This window comes from Phytophthora sojae, assembly GCF_000149755.1.
Source record: "Phytophthora sojae unplaced genomic scaffold PHYSOscaffold_4, whole genome shotgun sequence".
Lineage (NCBI taxonomy): Eukaryota > Oomycota > Peronosporomycetes > Peronosporales > Peronosporaceae > Phytophthora > Phytophthora sojae.
The window spans coordinates 363,688-385,071 of record NW_009258118.1 but is presented as its reverse complement, the minus strand read 5'-3'; the positions used below and the strand labels follow the sequence as shown (position 1 = coordinate 385,071).

The 21,384-nt window shown below is 55.9% G+C and overlaps 2 protein-coding genes across 2 annotated transcripts; one reads left to right on the top strand and one right to left on the bottom strand.

Moving 5' to 3' along the window:
- Positions 1–7,839: 7,839 nt before the first annotated feature.
- On the bottom strand, positions 7,840–8,163 carry PHYSODRAFT_330609 (hypothetical protein; the record flags this gene model as incomplete). Its single annotated transcript, XM_009527307.1, has 1 exon — positions 7,840–8,163. One exon carries the CDS (start codon positions 8,161–8,163, stop codon positions 7,840–7,842), a length of 324 nt encoding a protein of 107 aa, XP_009525602.1.
- Positions 8,164–17,381: 9,218 nt separating this feature from the next.
- Positions 17,382–19,772, top strand: PHYSODRAFT_262546 (hypothetical protein; the record flags this gene model as incomplete). Its single annotated transcript, XM_009527306.1, has 4 exons — positions 17,382–17,753; positions 17,776–17,895; positions 17,968–18,100; positions 18,121–19,772. The coding sequence occupies 4 exons, from the start codon at positions 17,382–17,384 to the stop codon at positions 19,770–19,772; spliced, it is 2,277 nt and encodes a 758-aa protein (XP_009525601.1).
- Between the last annotated feature and the right edge of the window lie 1,612 nt (positions 19,773–21,384).

Below are 21,384 nucleotides of genomic sequence, written 5' to 3'. Positions count from 1 at the left end.
GACGGATTCCCCAGTGACCGAATCACCGACGACTGAGACCCCGGTAACTGAGTCGCCGGTGACGGAGTCGCCTTCAACGACGACGCCAGCTACAACCACGCCGGCTACGACGACGCCAGCTACAACCACGCCAGCTACAACCACGCCAACTACGACGACGCCTTCCACGACGACGCCTGCTACAACCACGCCAGCTACGACGACGCCAGCTACAACGACGCCAGCTACGACAACGCCTTCCACGACGACGCCTTCCACGACGACGCCTTCCCCGACGACGCCAGCTACAACCACGCCAGCTACGACGACGCCATCTACAACCACGCCAGCTACGACAACGCCTTCCACGACGACGCCTTCCACGACGACGCCTTCCACGACCACGCCTTCCACGACGATGCCTTCCACGACGACGCCAGCTACAACCACGCCCGAGCCTACTACTCCTGAGCCCGTGACGCCCGAGCCGACCACGGCTGAGCCCGTGACGCCGCAGCCTACGACTTCTGAGCCCGTCACGCCCGACCCGACCACGGCTGAGCCCGTCACGCCCGAGCCGACCACGGCTGAGCCCGTGACGCCGCAGCCTACGACCGCGGAGCCCGTCACGCCCGAGCCGACCACGGCTGAGCCTGTGACGCCGCAGCCTACGACCGCGGAGCCCGTCACGCCCGAGCCGACCACGGCTGAGCCCGTGACGCCGCAGCCTACGACTTCTGAGCCCGTCACGCCCGACCCGACCACGGCTGAGCCCGTCACGCCGCAGCCTACGACTGCGGAGCCCGTGACGCCGCAGCCTACGACCGCGGAGCCCGTCACGCCCGAGCCGACCACGGCTGAGCCTGTGACGCCGCAGCCTACGACCGCGGAGCCCGTCACGCCCGAGCCGACCACGGCTGAGCCCGTGACGCCGCAGCCTACGACTTCTGAGCCCGTCACGCCCGACCCGACCACGGCTGAGCCCGTCACGCCGCAGCCTACGACTGCGGAGCCCGTGACGCCCGACCCGACCACGGCTGAGCCCGTCACGCCCGAGCCGACCACGGCTGAGCCCGTGACGCCGCAGCCTACGACTCCTGAGCCCGTCACGCCCGAGCCGACCACGGCTGAGCCTGTGACGCCGCAGCCTACGACCGCGGAGCCCGTCACGCCCGAGCCGACCACGGCTGAGCCCGTGACGCCGCAGCCTACGACCGCGGAGCCCGTCACGCCCGAGCCGACCACGGCTGAGCCCGTGACGCCGCAGCCTACGACTCCTGAGCCCGTCACGCCCGACCCGACCACGGCTGAGCCCGTCACGCCCGAGCCGACCACGGCTGAGCCCGTGACGCCGCAGCCTACGACCGCGGAGCCCGTCACGCCCGAGCCGACCACGGCTGAGCCTGTGACGCCGCAGCCTACGACCGCGGAGCCCGTCACGCCCGAGCCGACCACGGCTGAGCCCGTGACGCCGCAGCCTACGACTGCGGAGCCCGTGACGCCCGACCCGACCACGGCTGAGCCCGTCACGCCCGAGCCGACCACGGCTGAGCCCGTGACGCCGCAGCCTACGACTCCTGAGCCCGTCACGCCCGAGCCGACCACGGCTGAGCCTGTGACGCCGCAGCCTACGACCGCGGAGCCCGTCACGCCCGAGCCGACCACGGCTGAGCCCGTGACGCCGCAGCCTACGACTCCTGAGCCCGTCACGCCCGACCCGACCACGGCTGAGCCCGTCACGCCCGAGCCGACCACGGCTGAGCCCGTGACGCCGCAGCCTACGACCGCGGAGCCCGTCACGCCCGAGCCGACCACAGCTGAGCCCGTGACGCCGCAGCCTACGACTCCTGAGCCCGTCACGCCCGACCCGACCACGGCTGAGCCCGTCACGCCCGAGCCGACCACGGCTGAGCCCGTGACGCCGCAGCCTACGACCGCGGAGCCCGTCACGCCCGAGCCGACCACGGCTGAGCCTGTGACGCCGCAGCCTACGACCGCGGAGCCCGTCACGCCCGAGCCGACCACGGCTGAGCCCGTGACGCCGCAGCCTACGACTGCGGAGCCCGTGACGCCCGACCCGACCACGGCTGAGCCCGTCACGCCCGAGCCGACCACGGCTGAGCCCGTGACGCCGCAGCCTACGACTCCTGAGCCCGTCACGCCCGAGCCGACCACGGCTGAGCCTGTGACGCCGCAGCCTACGACTCCTGAGCCCGTCACGCCCGAGCCGACCACGGCTGAGCCTGTGACGCCGCAGCCTACGACCGCGGAGCCCGTCACGCCCGAGCCGACCACGGCTGAGCCCGTGACGCCGCAGCCTACGACCGCGGAGCCCGTCACGCCCGAGCCGACCACGGCTGAGCCCGTGACGCCGCAGCCTACGACTCCTGAGCCCGTCACGCCCGACCCGACCACGGCTGAGCCCGTCACGCCCGAGCCGACCACGGCTGAGCCCGTGACGCCGCAGCCTACGACCGCGGAGCCCGTCACGCCCGAGCCGACCACGGCTGAGCCTGTGACGCCGCAGCCTACGACCGCGGAGCCCGTCACGCCCGAGCCGACCACGGCTGAGCCCGTGACGCCGCAGCCTACGACTGCGGAGCCCGTGACGCCCGACCCGACCACGGCTGAGCCCGTCACGCCCGAGCCGACCACGGCTGAGCCCGTGACGCCGCAGCCTACGACTCCTGAGCCCGTCACGCCCGAGCCGACCACGGCTGAGCCTGTGACGCCGCAGCCTACGACCGCGGAGCCCGTCACGCCCGAGCCGACCACGGCTGAGCCCGTGACGCCGCAGCCTACGACTCCTGAGCCCGTCACGCCCGACCCGACCACGGCTGAGCCCGTCACGCCCGAGCCGACCACGGCTGAGCCCGTGACGCCGCAGCCTACGACCGCGGAGCCCGTCACGCCCGAGCCGACCACAGCTGAGCCCGTGACGCCGCAGCCTACGACTCCTGAGCCCGTCACGCCCGACCCGACCACGGCTGAGCCCGTCACGCCCGAGCCGACCACGGCTGAGCCCGTGACGCCGCAGCCTACGACCGCGGAGCCCGTCACGCCCGAGCCGACCACGGCTGAGCCTGTGACGCCGCAGCCTACGACCGCGGAGCCCGTCACGCCCGAGCCGACCACGGCTGAGCCCGTGACGCCGCAGCCTACGACTGCGGAGCCCGTGACGCCCGACCCGACCACGGCTGAGCCCGTCACGCCCGAGCCGACCACGGCTGAGCCCGTGACGCCGCAGCCTACGACTCCTGAGCCCGTCACGCCCGAGCCGACCACGGCTGAGCCTGTGACGCCGCAGCCTACGACCGCGGAGCCCGTCACGCCCGAGCCGACCACGGCTGAGCCCGTGACGCCGCAGCCTACGACCGCGGAGCCCGTCACGCCCGAGCCGACCACAGCTGAGCCCGTGACGCCGCAGCCTACGACCGCGGAGCCCGTCACGCCCGAGCCGACGACGGCTGAGCCCGTCACGCCCGACCCGACCACGGCTGAGCCCGTCACGCCCGAGCCGACCACAGCTGAGCCCGTGACGCCGCAGCCTACGACCGCGGAGCCCGTCACGCCCGAGCCGACGACGGCTGAGCCCGTCACGCCCGAGCCGACCACGGCTGAGCCTGTGACGCCGCAGCCTACGACCGCGGAGCCCGTCACGCCCGAGCCGACCACGGCTGAGCCCGTCACGCCCGAGCCGACCACGGCTGAGCCCGTGACGCCGCAGCCTACGACTCCTGAGCCTGTGACGCCGCAGCCTACGACCGCGGAGCCCGTCACGCCCGAGCCGACCACGGCTGACCCTGTGACGCCGCAGCCTACGACCGCGGAGCCCGTCACGCCCGAGCCGACCACGGCTGAGCCCGTGACGCCGCAGCCTACGACTCCTGAGCCCGTCACGCCCGACCCGACCACGGCTGAGCCCGTCACGCCCGAGCCGACCACGGCTGAGCCCGTGACGCCGCAGCCTACGACCGCGGAGCCCGTCACGCCCGAGCCGACCACGGCTGAGCCTGTGACGCCGCAGCCTACGACTGCGGAGCCCGTGACGCCCGACCCGACCACGGCTGAGCCTGTGACGCCGCAGCCTACGACCGCGGAGCCCGTCACGCCCGAGCCGACCACGGCTGAGCCCGTGACGCCGCAGCCTACGACTTCTGAGCCCGTCACGCCCGAGCCGACCACGGCTGACCCTGTGACGCCGCAGCCTACGACCGCGGAGCCCGTCACGCCCGAGCCGACCACGGCTGAGCCCGTGACGCCGCAGCCTACGACTCCTGAGCCCGTCACGCCCGACCCGACCACGGCTGAGCCCGTCACGCCCGAGCCGACCACGGCTGAGCCCGTGACGCCGCAGCCTACGACCGCGGAGCCCGTCACGCCCGAGCCGACCACGGCTGAGCCTGTGACGCCGCAGCCTACGACCGCGGAGCCCGTCACGCCCGAGCCGACCACGGCTGAGCCCGTGACGCCGCAGCCTACGACTCCTGAGCCCGTCACGCCCGAGCCGACCACGGCTGAGCCCGTGACGCCGCAGCCTACGAGCCCTGAGCCCGTGACGCCGCAGCCTACGACCGCGGAGCCCGTCACTCCCGAGCCGACCCCCGCACCAACAACAAAGAAGCCGAAACCACCCACGCCGACACCTACCACAAAAAAGCCAAAGCCGCCCACGCCAACCCCTACTACGAAAAAGCCAAAGACGCCGACGCCAACGCCGACGACTAGGAAGCCGAAGACGCCAACGCCAACAACGACGAGGCCTCTGTACAACCAAGGCCAGCAAGGACCGTACGGACAAGCCCAGCAGGTTGCGCAAACAGCCAAAGCCGCCCACGCCAACCCCTACTACGAAAAAGCCAAAGACGCCGACGCCAACGCCGACGACTAGGAAGCCGAAGACGCCAACGCCAACAACGACGAGGCCTCTGTACAACCAAGGCCAGCAAGGACCGTACGGACAAGCCCAGCAGGTTGCGCAAACTGCCGCCGCAGGTACGAGTGAAGCAACGTCGTACAGTGCGGAGGATAGCACCGAGGCAGTGTCTCTTGCCAGCTCTCAGAGTACGAGCTCCTCTACTGGGACGGAGGGGGTGCTGTTAGTAGTCATCGCCTGCGTCGTGGCAGTCGTCGGCATTGCTGGGGTGGCGCTGTACGCGAGGAAGAGACACCGCAAGCACCAGGACCGCGCGCTCAGCCCCAGCCATGATTTCGGAATGCACTCGATCGAGACCCCTCCGTGGCCCAAAATGGATTGATCAAGTTTTACACAAAGTTAGCCGCACCGAATGCAAGGTAGCCAGCAGAACGACAACCTAACTGTATTGAATGTCAACCTGCACCAAAGTGTTAATACAGATGATATCGCAGTATCCTGTATTGACCAAATTATTTGAGCTCTCTCCATCACAACCAAGATTCCAACACTCTCACCTTCAAGACTGGATTATAATCTGCACCGCTGAAGTGACAGCAGTGCACCAATGCGGTTGCTAAACGGCTTAAGGTCGAACAAAGTGTCATTTACCGTAATCATGCTTTAATCGCGGTGACCAAGTAGAAATGATAGTTTTGCAGCCTTACAGTTAAATGAAATTTCGTCTAGCTTCGAAAGTTACATTTGGGGTCTGTTTAGACCGAACGATTCGGTGGCAGGGTACCGTACCTCGTTCAGGTGCATGCATTTGAGTGAAATGTCCGCCACAATAGTGAAAACGGACTCATCGCAAGGGGCCTTACCGCCAAAGATGACAAAAACTACAGAAACCGGCTTCATCAAATACATAAGGGTACAAAGCGAACACACGTGTTCATCGTTTTGTCTTGTAGTCACCGGTAAGTATACGAGAACCATATCTTACATTGTAAACTTGCGCTGGTATTATACTGGGATGACAGTGACCTATTGGTCATGCTGCTAGGCAGCCCAAATCGGGTAAATTCGGACCTCGGTAGCGGAGGCCGGCAAAGTGAGGCTGATAACAAAATGGGTCTTAGTAAGTTAGTTAGAAGTTAGGTTAATGTTCTCTGGATTTTATCCAGAGTCCATGGGCCACTGAGGTGCCATTATTCTGACATCAAATACCTGGTCAATATGATTTTGATTTGGGCTCACATATGCAGTTGAAGTGCCTGCTTTACTAAACTAGGGCGCCGGGGATAGCTGGATTTTGGTATAAACCTCCTCTTTATTTTTATTAATTACTTTTCATATTAGCTACCGTCATCTCCTGCGCCTGCTTCGCAGCCGCAGCATCTGCCCGGAAATTGGTCTTAAAACTGTAGATGCCAGATATCAACCGGGAATGCTTTACAAAATTAAAAATGCGAACCTTGGCTGAGATCTGTTTGCTGCTTGAAGAAAATTTCGACTTGAAAATGCAAATACTTATCTCTAGTGCTATTACAGTCCGCTTCAAGCGTTCTCTCTACTTCGATTCGTCTCTCCGTACCTTGCTCAATATATGTACTGATTCATACCAGTATCGTCGGTAGTACACCGGTTCAGTCTGCTCACGCATATACTTAAGTAAACCTTTTGGAGGACCCAGTGCGGCACCAGAATCGTACCGGTTTCAAGAAAATGTACCGGTTAGATGATAAGACGGGTCATCGTTTGACTTGATGTACCACGGATATAATCCTATTTGGTCTGCGATAGCAGCACTAACATTGCTTCCTATCCCAGTATAACCGGTTACCTAATCAATTTATGCTGCTATGCTGACCCATCCGGTTGAGATTAAGACAAATTACCTATTATATTTGATACTCCCTAATCAAGTATATATACCTGCGACATCTAATTTGTCTGCCACTCAAGCAACATCCGTTGGATTTTTTTCGCTCGGTCAACATGCTGACGGGATCCCGCCTTGAAGGCGATGATTTCGACATCGCTTCAGACTAAGTGTAGTTGATCGAGGATTTACAGACAGAACACCAGCGTGGGCGCTGGAACGCCCAAAGCCACCAACTTTTACTATGATAGTGGAGTTTATGCTCTTCTGTGTGAATCTAATATTGAGCTCTCCTCTGAGCCTTGCCTGCCATGTATTGGGCAGTCCAGGAAGACTGGGGAGCCAGTGAAGCTTGAGAACTAGGGTAAGGGCCATAGGGCCGAAACCCACTACATTGTCCCCAAAGCTTCACATGGCGACGTTGTGGCTCGCAAGTCGCCTTGTCGCTCGCGCGTTTGGTCGCCTTGCTCCTCGATCAGCGAAGCAGCGTACTCCCAGTGTCGGCTCGCCGCTCTCCGGGAGCTGCGCGGCGAAAACGTGATGGAGGTGCTGGTCGCGGCGCTCCATAATCTGATAATGGTGATCAAGCCCTCTTTCTGCGAGCTAAAACCGCAAGCGTGCGAAGACAAGAGTCGCAGAGGCTGGACAGTCTCCAAGTGGCGGTCAATGACGTTCTCGCCGTTCAAATCATTCTCGTAAGGACCGTGGTCAGCACGACTAGCTTTCTTGCGGAGAAATGCAGTCGCTGTCGGTGACCGAGACGACATGAGCGGTGATACAAGCTTCGGGGGCAGTGTAGTGAATTATAGGTCCAGCTTGATGTCACCGCAGCATTACCCAACCTACGATCACCCAAGTGAGTCAGCAGCATTGACTGATGACAATGGATGATCTCTTCGAATGATTACTCTCGACGCTGAGGTGTCTTACGGCGTAAACAGGTCGAGCAGTTGCGTGGCTCGCTGGACTGAAGTGTCCAGTCAAGCTACACGAGGATTTAGTAGGCTCAAGTACAAGTTTATTCTGTGTATCCACTTCTTCGAGCAGCAGCTGCCTTCTAGACGCTTCTAGAAGCTAGATTCTCTCGTTAGAAGACTGGCGAGACCACGGGCTATTATCATCAGACCCAGTGCCTCACCCACTTCATCAACCCCCTCTCCAAGCGCAAAGACCCAAGTTCCTCACAATAACCAGGCTGTTGGACCTGGTTATTGTCGGAGTGCGCGGGCCTCCAATTAGATCTCGCTTTAGCGCTAACAGCCTCAGTCTGCTTTGCGAGGTGGTTGTAGTTCCAGTCTTTCTTCGGCTTGGCTGGCTGGGTTTTCTTTGACTTGTCTTGGTCTCGTTCAGCGGGCTCTGGCTTCTTCTGCTTGAGGCGGATGAGCTGCCGCTCGTGTTCGTTCGCCTTCTCGACGACCAGCTTGAACATCAGCTTCGGGTCCATGGCAGCTAGGACGTGCGTGAAGCGGATGCGAGATCTAATTGGAGGCCCGCGCACTCCGACAATAACCAGGTCCAACAGCCTGGTTATTGTGAGGAACTTGGGTCTTTGCGCTTGGAGAGGGGGTTGATGAAGTGGGTGAGGCACTGGGTCTGATGATAATAGCCCGTGGTCTCACCAGTCTTCTAACGAGAGAATCTAGCTTCTAGAAGCGTCTAGAAGGCAGCTGCTGCTCGAAGAAGTGGATACACAGAATAAACTTGTACTTGAGCCTACTAAATCCTCGTGTAGCTTGACTGGACACTTCAGTCCAGCGAGCCACGCAACTGCTCGACCTGTTTACGCCGTAAGACACCTCAGCGTCGAGAGTAATCATTCGAAGAGATCATCCATTGTCATCAGTCAATGCTGCTGACTCACTTGGGTGATCGTAGGTTGGGTAATGCTGCGGTGACATCAAGCTGGACCTATAATTCACTACACTGCCCCCGAAGCTTGTATCACCGCTCATGTCGTCTCGGTCACCGACAGCGACTGCATTTCTCCGCAAGAAAGCTAGTCGTGCTGACCACGGTCCTTACGAGAATGATTTGAACGGCGAGAACGTCATTGACCGCCACTTGGAGACTGTCCAGCCTCTGCGACTCTTGTCTTCGCACGCTTGCGGTTTTAGCTCGCAGAAAGAGGGCTTGATCACCATTATCAGATTATGGAGCGCCGCGACCAGCACCTCCATCACGTTTTCGCCGCGCAGCTCCCGGAGAGCGGCGAGCCGACACTGGGAGTACGCTGCTTCGCTGATCGAGGAGCAAGGCGACCAAACGCGCGAGCGACAAGGCGACTTGCGAGCCACAACGTCGCCATGTGAAGCTTTGGGGACAATGTAGTGGGTTTCGGCCCTATGGCCCTTACCCTAGTTCTCAAGCTTCACTGGCTCCCCAGTCTTCCTGGACTGCCCAATACATGGCAGGCAAGGCTCAGAGGAGAGCTCAATATTAGATTCACACAGAAGAGCATAAACTCCACTATCATAGTAAAAGTTGGTGGCTTTGGGCGTTCCAGCGCCCACGCTGGTGTTCTGTCTGTAAATCCTCGATCAACTACACTTAGTCTGAAGCGATGTCGAAATCATCGCCTTCAAGGCGGGATCCCGTCAGCATGTTGACCGAGCGAAAAAAATCCAACGGATGTTGCTTGAGTGGCAGACAAATTAGATGTCGCAGGTATATATACTTGATTAGGGAGTATCAAATATAATAGGTAATTTGTCTTAATCTCAACCGGATGGGTCAGCATAGCAGCATAAATTGATTAGGTAACCGGTTATACTGGGATAGGAAGCAATGTTAGTGCTGCTATCGCAGACCAAATAGGATTATATCCGTGGTACATCAAGTCAAACGATGACCCGTCTTATCATCTAACCGGTACATTTTCTTGAAACCGGTACGATTCTGGTGCCGCACTGGGTCCTCCAAAAGGTTTACTTAAGTATATGCGTGAGCAGACTGAACCGGTGTACTACCGACGATACTGGTATGAATCAGTACATATATTGAGCAAGGTACGGAGAGACGAATCGAAGTAGAGAGAACGCTTGAAGCGGACTGTAATAGCACTAGAGATAAGTATTTGCATTTTCAAGTCGAAATTTTCTTCAAGCAGCAAACAGATCTCAGCCAAGGTTCGCATTTTTAATTTTGTAAAGCATTCCCGGTTGATATCTGGCATCTACAGTTTTAAGACCAATTTCCGGGCAGATGCTGCGGCTGCGAAGCAGGCGCAGGAGATGACGGTAGCTAATATGAAAAGTAATTAATAAAAATAAAGAGGAGGTTTATACCAAAATCCAGCTATCCCCGGCGCCCTAGTTTAGTAAAGCAGGCACTTCAACTGCATATGTGAGCCCAAATCAAAATCATATTGACCAGGTATTTGATGTCAGAATAATGGCACCTCAGTGGCCCATGGACTCTGGATAAAATCCAGAGAACATTAACCTAACTTCTAACTAACCGGATAACTAAAAGCGCTGACTGCATGCAAATCCAGAGCACAAGTCGAAACACGTGAAATTATTACGAACTGGCCAGGAATGCCATACTTCCACTCTATATCTACTTTTTCTCGTAAAATCACGATGCGACATGTACATCGGCGGAGCCAGCCGAAAACATAATTTGGGGCGGCCAAAAATGACTAACTAACGGGAATTCCTGAATAATACCGCTTACCCGTATAGTACCCTCTAAAACGTAACCATAGGTGCCTTCCAGGGTTACATGGTTACATCAATACAAATATCAAGTATGTATTTTATGATTTTGTCGTGGGCTACTACCGGTTCCGGTGCGGTGTCCAGCGCAAGCAAGATGCCAAACGTAGCTATACGAACCTCATTAGCCACGTCGTCAGCCAGCACTCCGACTACGAAAGCGTATTTACACATGAAAAACTGTGTAATATCCATAAAGTATCTGATATTGTTTCAAAATGGGAGGATACTATTAAGTAGTGCCCGGATTATTATTTTCGGAAATTTAGGTTAGTCCTGATATGTGATACAAATCAAATCAAAGAGCTAAAAAGCGTGACACACTCACGGACTTCGAATTTATTATTATATATGACTACTCGATGTACTTTTATTTAGTACACATGAACGTACATTCTATGTTGAACCTATGTGAAAGAGCGCTGAGAACATTTTTTCAGGTGAGATGCACCCATAGTGTTTTGTAAAAAGCAAAAAAAGTGTCTCTACAGCACAAGGTAACCAGATCCTCTCTTTCCTGGAGCGGGAAAGAGCGGGTCGCGCGTACAACGATGTCAGCGTGTATGGTTCGGACTTGTGAGCATAAAATGACTTTAAACGCAACAAACCCTCTGCTCCATTGACAACAACGGCTGTTAATCATGCAGTTTATTACTACGCCAGGAAGGATCGATATCTCAACGTAAAAGCTACCACTGTGCTTTCTCACTTTCTAGGGTTGATCCATTCTACCGTTGATACTGAAAGTAGAGGAGTAATTTCGAGCGCCTTGTGCTAAGCAGACAAAGAATGGCAATTCGCTGGCGTTCAACAAAATAAGGAAGATGTAAGGACATGTTGGCTTTGCATGATTGTACTGGTACAAGAAATGAGTCCGGCCGCAGAAACCACTAAGATCGTGCCTATTAACGTTATTTCTATTTGAAATTTTAGATTAAGAAGCGAAACAAGATAGACAATGTTATGAGCTTCAAGACGGACCTGTATTTCGCCGACCCCCATAATGCGAGCAGCGTTTGGCGAACGGTCCTGTTCGTCATGCCGACGCAGCCGTTCTTTCGCGGGTTGGTGTCGTGAGATAGCCTAGTGCTTATCAAGGGTACCAAGCCTATGCGAGTCTTTCGTCAAACGGCTCATGGATGTCGTATCGAAAATAAACAGGGCTGGATTTCTGACATAAAAAGAGGGGTGAGTTTTGCCTTGGCCTTTGTCTAATAAGGAGTAGACGCGTCGTTCAGCGATCATAGGGCAGCAAGCAGAGGCTGCGCTCGCGCCCATCATCATCTCGAGAACACGAATTCTCTCATTCTTTACCCTTTTTGTACCGACGCGTTTACTGGAGCGATTTTTTTCGCATTTTCTCCACTGCACGCTCCGTTCGCTGGACTCGTACACTGCGTTCTGACCCCGTCAAGCGAGTAAGGCCATTCTTCGCATTCCACGTATCCTCCGCCTTGAAACAGACATGTCGGTTGTTTGTTTTCACGTGGCAAGCTGTCTGAACTCCAACGTATCAGAGGAATAAGACCTAGGATCCTTCTTGCAATTCGGGTCCACGTGGCAGTAAACGCGAAGCTTAGAAGTCGCGAAACCATTTTGCAAAACCGTATCTGCGTGTGAAAGCTTGGTTTTGTCGTGAGGCACACCGGCTAGGATTCCCTTGAGATGAACTATCATTTTCTGCGTCGTGAAGCCGGACCCCTTCATTTTGAAGACGACATCCATGGGCTGTTTGACAAACGAATCACCCGTAAATCCAACCCCAGCACATTCGAAGGGTGCTGGGTCATTTCCAAGATTCACGACCCACTGACCGATAGTAGAAAAAAATCTGCCCATGTATCTTCTCCGCGTGCACTCCGAAAGAGCCCAAAGATAAAAAACAGGGATCGAGCTTGACGCGGAATACTTTCGAGCCTGCAATCGCTAATAACACTAGATGCAGCAACACCACAAACGCGTGGTCCATGAGCAGAGACCCGACAGATTGGAGCTCTGCTAACAATCGCTTGCGAAGTTTAGTGACGACTTAACACAGCCGTTCTTATGCGAGAATCGCCTCTGAAGATTGCTCTTGATTCTGTTGCGAAGCTTTCTCGCGATCGGCTCCACCATGGCATTCGCAATCTTCTCCGCAAAACACCTCTTGAACTTCCATTCATGGTCTTGCGAAGCTTCATCGCCATTTTCACCGCCACACTGCCCGGAGAAGATGCACCTCGCTGGAATCGCAACTTTACTCGAGCTACCTTGTTCAACCGGCGTTCCTTGTGGTCTGCTATGATGTCACGTAGCCTGGTCGAGAGCCTTCCACTGTAATCAGGTGCATCATCAAGGGTGGTGCTAGCGGTTAGAACTATGTTGGTGCTTGGTTAGAGTCGGTGCCGCAGTTGGTGTCGGCGGTGCCGTGGCAGTTCATTAGTCATAACAGGTTCAAGGTTGCCTGCGGTAAATCGACTACGCTATGGTTTTCAACATCGCTCAGTCTGGGTTACGTCATCAGATCCAGTCAGCCAATTCAAATTTATCATCGCAAGCGCATGACGATACTTTCATCATGGGAGGTGCGGGTTCTACTCGATAGAAGAATGAGGTATCCCCAACTACATAGCCGCGTGGGCAACTGTGGAGCTTCGCAAATCGATCGGTAAGGATATCATCACTTCCATCCTCAATCCTAGCTCTATGACAGTGGATCAAGACGCAGAGGAGAAGCAAGACGGCAGACGTCGAAGCTGAAGAGGAGCTCCTCTACTTTCAGTATCAACGGTAGAATGGATCAACCCTAGAAAGTGAGAAAGCACAGTGGTAGCTTTTACGTTGAGATATCGATCCTTCCTGGCGTAGTAATAAACTGCATGATTAACAGTCGTTGTTGTCAATGGAGCAGAGGGTTTGTTGCGTTTAAAGTCATTTTATGCTCACAAGTCCGAACCATACACGCTGACATCGTTGTACGCGCGACCCGCTCTTTCCCGCTCCAGGAAAGAGAGGATCTGGTTACCTTGTGCTGTAGAGACACTTTTTTTGCTTTTTACAAAACACTATGGGTGCATCTCACCTGAAAAAATGTTCTCAGCGCTCTTTCACATAGGTTCAACATAGAATGTACGTTCATGTGTACTAAATAAAAGTACATCGAGTAGTCATCATGTTATAATTTAACCTACCAATATGAAGTGATGTGCACTGCAGGGCCTCTTACAAATCACCATAGTTGACTTGTCTCATGAGACATGTCAAAATGATTCCGTAAGTTTCTAAAAGAGGTCTCAACAAGCTCTGCTGGAATGTTGCATTATGCCAATAAGGAAAAAGAATCAAGTATGTAGGTGCCTAACTGGTGATATGCTTGAGGGGGGGGGGGGGCATAAAAAGAGGGGTGAGTTTTGCCTTGGCTTTTGTCTAATAAGGAGTAGACGCGTCGTTCAGCGATCATAGGGCAACAAGCAGAGGCTGCGCTCGCGCCCATCATCATCTCGAGAACACGAATTCTCTCATTCTTTACCCTTTTTGTACCGACGCGTTTACTGGAGCGATTTTTTTCGCATTTTCTCCACTGCACGCTCCGTTCGCTGGACTCGTACACTGCGTTCTGACCCCGTCAAGCGAGTAAGGCCATTCTTCGCATTCCACGTATCCTCCGCCTTGAAACAGACATGTCGGTTGTTTGTTTTCACGTGGCAAGCTGTCTGAACTCCAACGTATCAGAGGAATAAGACCTAGGATCCTTCTTGCAATTCGGGTCCACGTGGCAGTAAACGCGAAGCTTAGAAGTCGCGAAACCATTTTGCAAAACCGTATCTGCGTGTGAAAGCTTGGTTTTGTCGTGAGGCACACCGGCTAGGATTCCCTTGAGATGAACTATCATTTTCTGCGTCGTGAATCCGGACCCCTTCATTTTGAAGACGACATCCATGGGCCGTTTGACAAACGAATCACCCGTAAATCCAACCCCAGCACATTCGAAGGGTGCTGGGTCATTTCCAAGATTCACGACCCACTGACCGATAGTAGAAAAAAATCTGCCCATGTATCTTCTCCGCGTGCACTCCGAAAGAGCCCAAAGATAAAAAACAGGGATCGAGCTTGACGCGGAATACTTTCGAGCCTGCAATCGCTAATAACACTAGATACAAACGCGTGGTCCATGAGCAGAGACCCGACAGATTGGAGCTCTGCTAACAATCGCTTGCGAAGTTTAGTGACGACTTAACCCACCCTGAGGACCTCACAAAACGCCGGGCATATGGGAGTGGAGTAATTTCTGATGGAAGCACGCACTAATAATTAGGGTAGTTTGCACCAATCCCGAGATACAGTACGCTTACATAAAAATAGGCGGTGGGCACTGTTATTATATTATACTTCACTTGTCACCAAAGCCGTGGATTACAACAATACTGAAATTAACGTATCACTAATGCCATATCAATAAGATTCCAATAATAAATAAGATAGGGCTAAGTATCTCGATATCCGCCGCTTTTTTGCCACCACCATGGCAAAGAGTACACAGGGCCGGCGAGAGCAGTGTCCTTGGCTCGAGCTCGAGCTCCGGCGTACAGGGGCCGCCACCCCCTACGAAGAGTTTGAGGCGGGCTTACCAACGTTTACCAAAAAAAAATCTAGTGCGCTGTACGATGAACCAGTCGACCGTGATGAAGGCTCGCTGGCTTTAACACGCCATGATATGTGGTGCTGGATGACCAACTGAAATCCAAGCGCAGTGAGACGTCCGGTGAAGCCTGTTCCTGCTGCTACAAGGCCCTCGAATGCCAGGGAATTCCAGAGGTCCAGGTCGTGGATTTTAAGATTTTATTTTTGCAATAGGAGCATACAATGGCTGACGATGCGCCACCGTCTCCGGTTAGCACCAAGTTTTCTACGGCTATGAAGGAGTATTTAAATGCTAAGCTTGAGGAAATGCCATCTATGGTGGCTCAATTAGCATACTGCTTTGTGTCACGCGAGGTTTGTAAGCACCGAATCGCAGGGTCAGCTCCAGATCTCGAGAAGGTGCAAAACAATGTGAAGTCGTGGTGTGCGTAAACAAGCCGGACAGCATGGCTCCAGTCATGGAGATTTGTATGCGCTCAATGTACGATCGTGAAGGTTTAAGTTGATCCCCTGTGTATGTGCTCGTGTTTTGTGATTCGAATGATGAGGACGGCATTAGGCTACCATTGTTGGGGACAGGATCGGAGGTGGATTCTTTTCGTATTGGCTAATGATTATGATCTCACTGCTTTGGTTCATTTGGATAGTACGCATGGTGCGGTGAAGCAGAAGTATCCTGTTTTTTGTTGCGGGTATCTCGGATTGTGCTGGTCGATTCTTATCAATTGTTTACTACTGCGCATCTCAGCGTAGATGCGTCGACATCTGGTGGTGTCTAGGGTTTCTGAAGCGTGTGATTTTTAGCGAGTTTCAGGTCCGCTTCAAGCCTGACTTTGTCATAATAAATGCTGACAAGCGCGTGTGCTGCTGTGCTACCTGAAACCACAGTGCTTATGTGCTAGTTTCATGTCACTCAGAATGTGCACACACATGCAGATGATAGTGGTTTGGATGGGGATGGGGGTATCTCGCTTGTTGATTTTTCGCAATCTTTATGATGCACTTTCTCCCTGTGCTTCAGGCGATGTGCCGCGAAGTACTCAGACACCGGGAGCCTGGAAGGCGTCGAGGGTGTGCGCGCGGGCGCCGGCGCTCGCGAGCAGTCAGAGGCACGCAGTGCAGAAGAGCGAAGCTCCGAGGCGGATCGTGCGGGAGGCTGTTTGCGGCCGAAAAACCAAAACGCTTTATGGCGTGAGATCATGTGAGTTCTCAGAGAAGTCCATGCGATGTGGATTGACTCGTTCGCGAAGGATGTTTGACGGAATGTGGTATTTGGAAAGTGGCAGTTTCCAATGCCGTTGACCCGCCAGCCCGACAATCAAGTTCAATCAAGGGGCGATCAAGGCGAGAGACGGAGATGGCTGCATCTGATTGGATGATGACATTATCCTCGGTAGAGTGACAGGCAGTGGCCGAAGCCTCGTCGGGTCCTAATAGAACCCCGAACGAGGCTTCATGGTACCCACTTTTAGGTACAGATGCATTTAGTTACGTACTTCGGCCGCACTTATTAGTGTAGCCGCGGTCGTCATTTGATGTGTCCGGAATCGCCTTATTGCGATCGTTCACACTAGATATTTGTATAGGGACATAGGACTCATCATAGGATGGCCAGAACGAGGCCCCCAGGGCCTCAGAAAACTCAGTAATAAAAAGACAGTCTTCCCCCAAAGCCAACAAGGGTCAAGTCCGACTTTGGTAAGTGTAGCTAGCATATTGTAGTGCCTGGACACGCTCGGCTGCGTGTGGATGAGCTTATCGTGCATTGACCGAGAGTTTCCTTGGCAGCGCCAAGAGTTGGCGTGGCCGGAGAGGCAGGAACGGTATTAGAGTATCGTTCAGTATATATTTGTGGGATTAGAGTGTCCCTGAGTGTATTAGCCTACCTACCGAGGTTTTACCTTGGTCCCCCTGTTTAAGGCCTAACACGCCGGTACCCTTCCTTTCTGAGGGACTGTAGTGGGGTTGCGCGAAAGCGCTACATAGTATCCTAGCCTAAGCTCGTGGCTAGTGGTACAGGTTTTTTTGGGTTGACCGAAGACAACCTAAGGTGCACAGAGGCGCTTGCAACCGACCCGGTGTAAGGGATCGGTCCTGGTCTTCAGGTTTTGATCCAATAAGCGCTTACCTTTGCGGGTTAGCGTGTTGTTGGTGTCTCTAATGCCTTTTGGTAGAGGAGAATTTTAGTGGAATTACCACACCACAACTGGTGCCGCGACCCGGGATTGGTGCGACCTTCGGTGTGTCTGGGTTGTTGTAGGTCTTACCCCAACAAGCAAAGAGGAGAAGAAGAAGAGAAGAGAAGAGATGAAGAAGACGTGTGAAGATGGCGAAAGGAGTCAAGTCAGCGGTACCAGCGACGCCGGTGAAGTCGAGTGGAACGCGCAACGAGGCTTCGATGTTCTCCGGGAGTTCGTTCTCGACCCCAGCGACGGATCGGATTGAGTCGATCGACGAGCGCTCGGTGAGCTACGACACGGCGATTGATTCCTCGGACGCCAAGGAAGATGATGAAGACGATGACTGGGATGTCAGGACTGTGACGTCCGAGACTTCGGAAGCTGCGGTTGTGTCGGCGTGCCGCAGTGGAGGATCGAGGTCGATCACCCGCGACCTCTCCGAAACGTTCAACGACATGCCGGGCCCCGAGCCCGCCTATGACGCGGATGACGGTGCGACCGAGGGTTTCAGAGCCTCGGTGACGATAGGCAACCTCCAAGCCGGTTGGCACTCGTCCTCCCATCAACGGCGATACCCCGGCGGCCAACAAGGTTCTAGGCCGATGCCTGGAGCTGATGAAGACCAAGAGCGAGTGGATGCAGTTGTTCTCCCCGAAGCAGGTCCGCCAGGCCATCTGAATGGACCTCGGAGGGGCTTTGGCAACACCGATCTACTCAACGAGTACTCGGCAGGTCGCTCAGAACACTGTGGACCTCCTGCGGGCGATGGGGTGCGAACCTCAGATCCTCCCGACGGAAGCTGCTCTCGCGAGCTGGACGCCAACCACCGGCGCTAAGGCTCTTACCAAGTGGAGGAAGAAGTTAAGTGAGGCCTTGGGGTGGCAGACCGAGGCTCAACGAAGCTTCGTTCGGTCCCGGGAGCGGTTGACCCCGCCAAGGTCCCGCTACCAGCGACCCCTCGGAAGGCAGCCACGGATGACGGAGTCTTCGCAGTCAAGGGCGAGGCTTCGCCGTACATGCAAGACGCGCACATGGTAACTCCACGATCTACGGACCGTAGTGAACGTCTGGCTAGGGAGAACGAGGCTTCATTCGCCACGCCTGGCACGCGCGGAGCGACCGGTCGTCGGTCCGGCCGACGTTACGACCTCCAAGATGATTCGTCGGACAGCGACGACGACCACGGGCCCGACTACTACGAAGGGGACCTACCGAGCGAATGGGCACGTCAGGTGCGCGAGCTAAGGGCGACCGACAACCAGAGCTCAACCCCAACGCTCGAGATCGCCACGCATTTGCCTCTCGCCAACATCAAGCCGTTCTACGGAACGCGCGACAAGAGCGAGCACTCCATGCAGTGGCTCCGAACGTTCATCTATGAGATGAAGGGAACGCATGCACCACCCAACGGGTGGTGTATGCCGATCGAACTTAAGCTCAGGGATGGAGCCATGCACGGGTGTCGCCAGCTCCCACGCAAGACAAGACGCACGTGGAAGTTGCTGAGCGAGGCGTTCATCAAGTACTATTGCTCGAAGTTTTCCCAGTCCGCGAAGGCTCGGTACTACTCGGCCAAGCGGGAAGACAATGAACACGTTTGTGACTACCTCAACCGGCTCAACGGCTACGCTCGCAACGACGGTGGTCGTGACGCGAAGGACCACGTGGACCACTTCTTGGTCACGTGTGACGACCGAAACTTAGAAGACCGTCTGTGCCACGTCCGGGTCAAGAGCATCCATGACCTCGAAGACATGATCAACGACATCCTGCGTCACCGTGACCGCAAATCGAACCGAGAGTCGTTCCGCCGCTCTCGGAGTCAAGATGATGGACGTCGACGCGATGCGAGGTCGAACGAGGATTCTCGTGGTGGCTACCGCCGCGAACAACGCTACCACGACGAAGACCGTAGCGAACGACGTCGCCGTGACAGCGACCGCAGCAACGACCACAGTGAAGACGACCGTCGCCGTGACCGACGCGATGGATCGCCGTACCAGTCCCGAGTCACTTTGGTTGACGCGCTGGCCGATGTGATGGCGGAATGGAACGTCGGAGGCTCGGTCGGTGCACGCAACGAGGCTCCATACGCCCCCCGACGTGATGCTGAGGCGAACGAGGATTACTTCGAGGATGAGCGCCAATACTCGGCCGACCAACGCTCGGACCAGGATTCAGACGCTGATTACGACTCGGATGGGTCTACCGGACATGTCGCTGCTGCTAACGATGCTGAGCGCAGGGCCGCAGCCGAAGGAACGTTCGCTCGGTCTGATAACCGACGCTTCAGGAACGAAGGAGGCCCGTCCAACCGTGGACGAGATGGTCGACGCTATGGGCCGTGTGCCGCGTGCGGAAGCCCGTCCCACTCGGTGCACTTCTGCTGCCGGCGGTGCAAACTGTGCAAACAGGTGCACGACGCTGGGAAGTGTGAAGCACTCCACGAGCTCACCAAGCTCCTGAAGTCCAAGGTCGACAAGAAGGATCTGTCACCAGAGCTGCAAAGCCTGGTGGATGGAAGCCATTTAAACTAGACAGCCCGCCAACTGAAACTGGGTTGGTCCCAATCGGGCTGCCACAGTTAGCTGAGCCTGCTGTTGATGCGGACTATCTGTTCGCGTTCACGGGCGAAAGCAAACGGCCTGACGCCCTGAAGAACAATGAACGTGTGAAACCGACGGAAAATGGAGAGAACCGGGACGCAAGTCTCGTTGCGATTGGTATTGATGAAGATGATGATGATGAACGTGATGGACACCCGACCGAGGCTTTGATCACAAGTTTAGCCCAGATAAGGGGGCCACCTCGGAACCTCGTTTGGGCGGTGAAATTACTGCCCGGTGAGAGACGGGGTGGTGGTCGTCCCAACGATACGACAAGAGGAAGCGAATGAGGGCTTTGGTCAATGGTGCAGTGGACGACGCGCGAACGAGGATACTCCTTGACACTGGAGCGAATGTTAGTGTGATTTCTGCCAGCTTCGCCAAGCGGCTACGTGTGCGAGAAGTCCGGGACCACGGACGAAGTCTCGAAGTCCGCTGCATCAACCCAGGGGTGATGGAGACCCGGCGACGGGCGCTCGTCAAGATCACCCTCGGGTGGGAGCAGGTCTACGAATTTGAAATGTGGATAATGGATCACAGTGCCGGGGTGGATGTGATCCTTGGGATGGACTTCATGATCCCGGCTGGAATCCGGCTGGATCTATTTCATGGCACCGCACGCCTTCCGGACGAGGTCATGGTACCACTGCTAAAGTCGCAGAGTGCTGAAGATGACGAACCTTACGGCACGCAGCCTTCGTGTGGGCCGATCGAGGATTTATACGTACCCGGTCGCGAGTGGCGAGAGTTTCGACTGCCGCGCCAGCGGCTACCTCGTTCGGAGTACGATGTGTGGGTACGACGCACGGGCAAGCTCGTGCCGACCATAACGAGGTTTCGACGGGGGCAGCCGACGTGGATACGGCTCACCAATATTACGACACTGCGCCAAGCATGACTCCGTGGTGCTGTGGGTACCGCATAGTGAACCACCGCGAGAAACCGGCTACGCGAGGTTGGACTCTAACAAGTACAAAGAGTGGCAGGTGTTGGCCTATTCAACGAGTCGTGATGAGACTCTGCAAGGACGAGAACGTCGTCTCTACGAGCAATGGTTGGCTGAACAGCCGCCTGCGGTCGAGCGCCGAACTTACCCGACGCCGCGAAAGATCCTGCCGAGGCCACCGGATGCACCGCCATGGCCAGAAGGACATCAACAAGCTCCGTTGGATGATGAGTACTCGTCACCCGATGTACATGGCTACGACGACGACCCCAGGGTCAGTGAAGGCTCGGTCGATGTCGCTCGAGCTGATACAACCGATGTGGATCGTGCTGGTGAGTCGAACGATGGTTCGGACGACGAGGCCAGCGCGTCGTATGACTCGGACGTACCCGGAGACTCGCCGCCTAGCCGAGCGGGTTGCCTGCCCGTGAATCCGAACAGTGGTGCTGACTCCACCGGCCAGGGAGCGACATCCGCCTCGGTTGAGGCATCGGAAGCCAGTGATGAGCTGAGTGATGGTGACAGCGTGAAGAACGACGGTTCGGAGGATGACCGCGACGTGGTAGCAGTGGCCGAGACAACTACATGGGATGTCCT